Source organism: Belonocnema kinseyi, chromosome 5, assembly GCF_010883055.1.
Source record: "Belonocnema kinseyi isolate 2016_QV_RU_SX_M_011 chromosome 5, B_treatae_v1, whole genome shotgun sequence".
Classification (NCBI taxonomy): domain Eukaryota; kingdom Metazoa; phylum Arthropoda; class Insecta; order Hymenoptera; family Cynipidae; genus Belonocnema; species Belonocnema kinseyi.
The window spans coordinates 38,731,351-38,738,723 of record NC_046661.1 but is presented as its reverse complement, the minus strand read 5'-3'; the positions used below and the strand labels follow the sequence as shown (position 1 = coordinate 38,738,723).

The 7,373-nt window shown below is 35.6% G+C and overlaps 1 protein-coding gene across 1 annotated transcript in view; it reads right to left on the bottom strand.

Annotated features, from left to right (window-relative positions):
• LOC117172544 (G1/S-specific cyclin-D2) overlaps positions 1-6,798 on the bottom strand; it is a 23,086-nt gene extending 16,288 nt beyond the window's left edge. The window contains exons 1-2 of the mRNA XM_033360590.1: positions 6,213-6,798; positions 3,066-3,281 (exon numbers count right to left, since the gene is read on the bottom strand). Of these exons, the coding sequence (XP_033216481.1) occupies positions 3,066-3,281; positions 6,213-6,410 (414 nt within the window). The 5' untranslated portion in view covers positions 6,411-6,798. The remainder of the gene's footprint in view (positions 1-3,065; positions 3,282-6,212) is intronic.
• Between the last annotated feature and the right edge of the window lie 575 nt (positions 6,799-7,373).

The window sequence follows — 7,373 nt, the reverse complement described above, 5'->3', positions numbered from 1 at the left end:
CCTCTTGTCTTTAAGAAAGGTTAGAAAATGAAGGGATGCAAGAAGGCCAGGTTGTTTGCAGTTGCAGCTGTCGCAGACGGGCACGGGCCGGGTGCACCCTGAACACCACCTGGCCTCTCACCTGCTTTCCCTTTCGGCTCCTACGAATCCGCGGCTGCCACCCGGCCGGAATACGTTTCTATAGACGAGAACCTACTTCGCAGTTATCCGCCTGTTGCGTGTAGCAATTGAACCCAATATCCTCCGGAATAAAGATTTCCCGAGTCGATAACAATTCGGCTCACAACAATTCAAGGATTGAATTTTCAGTTGAGAAATTTTCGAAAAATATGTTTTACAAAATAGGGACAAATCGAGATGAAATCCTCAGAAACGGATATATCTGACGAGCTTCAAAATTCGAGATCAATTTTTTGTTTTAATTGGAGCTGATAATTCTAGTCTCAAGAATATCTGAAAAAGGAGTTAAAACCCGAATGACCCGTGGGAATAATTTAAGAGGGGTCTATACAAGTATAGTAGGCAAATAGGCACCAGGCGAGGCCTGGTGCAACAATAAATAAAACGAAAACGCTTAGAAAAAGAACCTGGAATCATTGGACCATTCGTAATAAAATTTGAATTGTTTGGTAAATTTCCGCTTATAATACCAATACCCCTTTTGGCCCGTTTTATATTCTAATTTTCAACGACTTTTTTTACCAAGATTACATACGCATGTCATGTCAGTACGTGCTTCCGGGGTAGAGTCCGTTTACCCAATGTCATTTTTCACATGTCGATTATGTTTATGCTAACTCGGGAGTTTATTATCCGAAACGATCAACACTTTGTTCTGAAGGGTAATTTGATCTTTTTACTCTATTCAACAGTTGGTATGAGCATTTATTTCCAACTCAACAAAATGAATTCCAAATGGATGGATTTTTAAAATATGATTTTAAAAAGTCAATCAATATTTTTTGTAATTAATAAATATTTCGTGAAACGACAGAAATCTAGTTCACGTGCGATTTTCAACAATGATTCAGACTTATATTTTTATACCACATTTGCATCCTACATTCGACCTTGGTGAATGAAATCTGCGTTCGTAGATGAGAGCTTAATACAAGAATTTGTAACAGAGGGAATTTTGCAGATAACCCACACACGATGATACTTAATTATTGTTAAATGATAAAAATTAAAAGAGATTTCAGAAATATTCTTCTTAATGTAGAAGAATTACATACTTTAGACTCGGTTATTGTATAATAATTTGAAAGAGGTGAGTTCTGATAAAAGAATCTTAAGGTTCTATTTTTACCCAGTGTCACGGTTGACATGAATTGAAATATTGAAGCAGATTTAGTTTCATGAACCAACTCGACTATGAGATTCTCAATTCCATGGTTCCTGGATTTTAATTAATATCACGAGCTCCTATCAGTTGTTATCTATTAAGGCTTTTGCGGGCTATCGCTTGTTTGCCAGAAATATAAGATTTGCTTTGGAAATCTAAAAATAATTTTTTTCCGTTACTCCGAAATCTTGAGAATTTTTCCTATGAAAATATGTGATTTCTTTGAACTTGGACAATTATTCAGGCGAAGACAATTTCAGCTCGAATTTTAGGGCTTTTGTTTAAAATTGTGTATTGGAATCAGAAAACGCTTTTTGAAGAAAATATCTTCATCGCGAAATGTGTGACCCTTAGAAGGACTTGCACAATAAATTCCTCTTCAATACTAAAGAGCTTTAATGACCGGATTCGGTACAATTACGACCCGTGGTCCCTTGCGAGTAAGGCGGTCTTGTTGACCCTGATCCTGAAATAGTTCGTCTGGAACTACGTCATCAGAGATTAGAAACTCAGTACTTGCCTAATGAAACGGTGCCCGATATCACAAGGGTAATCCGAAACTTGTTGCCACTCGACGGGAATATCGCGAATACTCGAAGCGAGTGCAAAAGTGACAAATTGCGAAATAAACTGCACAATCATGCAAAAAAATGTCTACTATGTTAACTATTCCACTTTAATATCGTAGAATCAGACTTTTATGCTTTAAGAATGGACAGGAAACGTGCGTTTCAAATATAGGTACATATCGACATCATATCTTCTAAATATCTATGCAGTGAGTCTCAAAAGTCGGATTTTACATCTCTTTTTCACATTCATTATTCCAGTTGTCTCAAAGCCAATGTGCGACGTAGTATTATGACGAAAGTACCATAACCTTAAATAACCTTATATATTAATAATCGACAATTGAGTAACCTCAAAGAAAGATTTGCGACGGTCTTTCAATAAGGTGTTTTAATCACAGCCAACACATTAGCTTAAACCGGTTTGTAAGTTAATCAGACTTATTTCGACATTTTGAAAAGTAAGGCACAACTTTTTGTTGGATTGATTTAACAAATTCAAATGGAATTCTTTGTTATTGAAGATGGTCCGATTAAAACTCGTCAGGCTAAGTTTACTTGGATCGAATTGGCCCATATTCGGAAGTCATTTCTCCTATGAAATTTTTATGACATCATATTCTAATCGGGTTATCGACAAGGTTAACCCAATCGCGCCTGAAACCTCTACTAAAGTCGCATAGGGACTGACATTTTTCGGCGAGTTGATATTTGAAATTCGAATCTTGGAAGAAGAGAAAACGGAGCAGAACTAAAATTTATAAAACTTTAGGTTGAAGCTAAATTTTTCAAAACGATTTTATCGAATTTAGAAGATTACTTATCTGATAAAGGATGTGGATGAATTCGTGTGAAATTTTCAAGATTAAACAATATATCACAAAATACATTTGTGAATTAGCTGTGGAGGGCTTCGAATATTATATAACGTTTTGTTATTTTTCGGAATATCATGAAATTATTTGGAAGATTTCAGTTTCTTTTGAGAACATTATCGATTCTTGGCAAAGAATAAGATGTTTCAGAATCTCTTGGAATATTCCTGGTTTCTTGCTAAGTATCTCGTAAAAATATGGCTAAAGGTGTGAAAAAGCCGCGCCTCACAAATCCTAATGGTTTTTTAAAAATGCAAACTCTTTTAGCACACTTACCCAAAGGTCATCAAGGGTAACGGAATTGTCGGTGTAGAATACAAGAACCTCCGCGGAAAGAGGCCTAGGTTCCCTCAATTTGGAGGCCAAAAGAAGGCAGGCTGTACCTAGCAGCTGAAGCTGTGCCTTTTTGATTTCACAGACTGATAGAAATCTATCAACATAGTTCATCGACAGTGGAAAAACCTCCTCTTGACATTTTTGCTCCTCACACACCTGCAAAATATTACAAAATCGCTCATGATTATGTGAAAATATTATTTGTTACACCTTTTGGACATATATTGAGGTGTATACATTTGCAGGGACATTAAAAAATTTAAGTCCAGTGTCGCATTTTCCGTTAGGGTAAAAGTCCAACAGACCGTGGAAAGCTCAACAGGTGGCTGAATAAGGGGATGTGTCGTATTTGTCTTATTCTGACCCTTGAGTATCCCCAGTTTGAAGTAAATATTGCATCGCATTAATGGATACTAATCCGCCTGTAACTTCGACGTTGGGGGTCATGCTGAGTAACCTGCTCACCCCTCCATTTGACACCCTCAAGAGGATAATTATACCTGAAATGCGTGCTAGCCTCTGATAATTAGCAACTCTCGGTTAACTCCCCAAATTACCCTAGTCATAATTCCCCCGGCTATTAATCATCTTGAATATTCAATACCTTTACGACCCGGTGCTTCGAAATTCAAAACATACTTCAAAAATTGTGGAGTCTAACCGTCCTGGAAAATCGCCTGCGATTCGAAAAGGATCGGCTGGTTGTTCCGAAATGTCGTGAGGACTAACCAAACTAATGAAAAATATTGTACTACTCATTCCGAATTTCAAAGCAACGAGACACTTCATTTAAGAATGGAGACGAAATTGAATAATCCAATGAATATAGAAGTATATTGTTAAAATAATTTAAAGATATTCGACATGGTATTTCTGGAATTGACTTTTAAAATTAATTTTGCGTCAAAATATTTTTGAAATTGTTTTCTAACAACCCATAATCGTGTTCAAGAATCTAAAATATATTGGGAATTAAAACCACTGTCCTACAAATCCAATCACGTACACTTCAAGGTAGTTTTGCAATCATAAGAGTCATATTTGCAGCTCTTTGAATATTCGTTCTGACAAATTCATTTTTAAAGAATATGAAACAATAATATTCCCGGAATGCTTTGTAATACCCCTGAGACTAATCTCCAAAAACTAAAAATAGAACTTACTTTCTGGTTTATTGGCTTTAATTTTAGAAAAGTTTCGGCATAACAAAAGAAAGGAACCGAAGGGGCGGTAACATACGAATTGGTCAAGATCTGTACGTGGCACATATGGTCCGGAAGTAGTTTGAATTGCGGAAAGAAAACAAAAACTTCTACTTCGACACGCATTCAATCGCCAAAAAACGGTTTACTCAGTGACGTCATTGTCTTTCGTGCGGTAAGTTTTAAGATAAGTCTTAACAAAGCAAAACTTTTTGCGTCGTAACCAAAAATATAACCGTGCCCCATTTTATTATTTTTACAATTACACAATTTGTTCCAATTTTTCACGTTTAATAGCCTTACAATTTTACATATATTTAAAACTGTAGGGGAAAAATACCAGAATTTTAGAACTATATATACACTTTAAAAAATTTTTTATATTGAAGAGAAGAAATTATTGTGTGGATTTTGTAAAACAACGCGAAATGCGAGATGTTGGAAAATTAGGTTTTGAACTACTATTTAACAAACTTTACAGTTTTATAAAAATACATACAGTTCCCAAATTAAGGTTTAAAATTAACGAAAAATGTTGCAAGATTTGAAAAATTGTAATTTTTTTTTACTGCCAAAGTATCTATCACTCTTTCAAATAAAGATTCTCATCTTCTCGCATAATTCTATATTTTTAAACTTATAAAGGCTTAGGTTTAAAAATTATTGTGAAATAGAAAATTAGATTTTGAAATTTACCTTAAAGAAAATATGGAGAATCTAATCACTTTATTTTTCTGATTCGAACTATTGGAACGAAATTGCAGGTTTAGGACTTTTCGAGAATTCTGACGATTACATCAAAACCGAAGTCAAAACTCAAATAAGTGAAATTTTAGTTTAAGGATAATAATTATTTTTAGATCTTTAAAAAATGGATGTATTATAAAAATTCTAAATCGAATTAATTCACTTTGACAAATTTGAAATTCAATTTATAATGTTTGCACCTGATCTGAAATATTTTCGGAATATGGAGTGGCTTTTGATAAACAATTGATAATTTGTTCGAAGACTTTAAATTTAATTTGAAACAACGCAATCTGAAATTATAAAGTATGAATAGTTCCAATTTCGACCTTTAAATTTGTTTTATAATTTCGAAAATGCGAATAACCTTTTGCAATTAACAGTTTAAGTTTGTAAATAATTAGCAAGTAAATAATTAATTTTTTCCAGCAAATTAACAGAAATTGTGAAATTTACGTATTTAAAAATTTGAGATGTCCGTAAATTTACGTATTCACGATCTGCAACAACTTTAAAGATAATAATTTAAATCTTTAAAGTATTTCAATTTTACAGATGTATTGAAAATTTCACAAAACGAATTTACTTTAAAAATGAATAAATTTACAATGAAAGTTTGCCATTTATATTCAATATCTTCTAGAATCAACATGTTGGCTTCAACTTGTCAGATTCGAAACGGAATCTGCGTATCCACATTTATTTTATAATCTCAAAAATGACCAAAGAGAAAGAATGGATATCCCAAAAGTTGATCTTCTCAGAGCCGTAACTCATAATGTTTTCAAGCTTTCTTGAATCCATGTATCCAATCAGGTGATAGCAGCAAGGCAAACAAAACAAAGTCTCGTCCCTTTAAATTTTAAAATCCACGAATTCACTTCGCGGAAATTTCTTTCCACAGAATTAGAATTCGGTGGTGAGAGTAGCGACCAGGGCGACAATTGATCTTCGTATAGAGGGGCTAAAAGATTCAAATGGTGGGAGCATCCGAACAATTACTAAAAGTGTAGCCATTAACATTTGGTCCAATTATGTCTATATATAATCTTGAAATCAAAGGACCGCTGGCTAAAGAAATAAAAAATTTCTTTCTCTCGCCGGCGGACACGTGGACCGGAAACTCGGGTCTGCTCACCTCGAACATCCACTCGGCGACGATCTTGCGCATGGCCGGTGAGATGTCTTTCTGTACGCATTGAAAGTAGGAACTCCTGGGTGCGAACCTTTCTTCAGACATGAGCAGATTTTTCAGCACTCTGTCGTCTTCTAAAAGCGCCGGGTCCGGATAAGCCCTGCACTCAGTTTCCGAATTTTCAAAACAGAGTAGATCCATCTTGATAATTTATCAATTCAAAAAGTAAAAAACAAAGGAATATACGTAAAACGTTTTAATAAAATGAGAACTGAAAACTGACGACACTGGCACAAGTTGCTCGAAATATCGAATCACACGTGGCTCGTTCTTTTATCTTCTGTCTTCTCGAGAGTTGAGAAGAGTTCGAACACGAAACACTGGGCACGGACACACTTCACAGAAAAAAATAACACCTTGAAGTTCTGGTGCACTGATACCAGAATGTAGAATGTAAAGGGTAATAAATACGGGATTACGGGGAGAGTAATAAATAGTTAGTGGGGGGGCGGGTGGATCGGTTGTGGGGACTCGGATCCGTTCGAGTGTTTCGCGTGAGTCTCACTAATACTTCTGCCGATCCGACACTGGCTGCTTACCAGGTCAGAATGCGAGGACTGCGAGGTTGTAGGTCCCGCACTCCGCAGATCAGGCTGGTTCTCCCCCTCCACTCTGGCGCAAGCTGTCACGTGACCGAGCTTACCTGCCCCCCCTGTCCCACCCTTAGTTAAATGTTAAACAGGGCGCCGATCGCCGGCTGGTTCGCGAATACGTGCGGGACGAAGCCGAAGGACTTTTACTTTCAACGCGTTCCCACGAATTTCGGTTCTAGTTTTTTTCCAGTGTTTTTTGTCAAACCAAAGGTATGATTGTGTCTTAGATTTTTTTAGAAGTTTGGGACTTTGTTTTGGCAAGGTGAATGTTATAACAATACAAGATCAAAATTTAAACATTTCAAATTAACCTTGAGCATTATTATATTTAAAATTGGAATATTTAAATATTACACATCTGTAAAATATAACATTATTTCTTAAAAAAAAGATCCTATTCCATCTTCACTCCATTGGGAATCGAACCACAAAACTTCTGATTTCCGGTCAGGTGCTTTTCCAATTAAGCTATTAGAGGGATCAGAATAAGAACTCTTATTTCAAGAACATA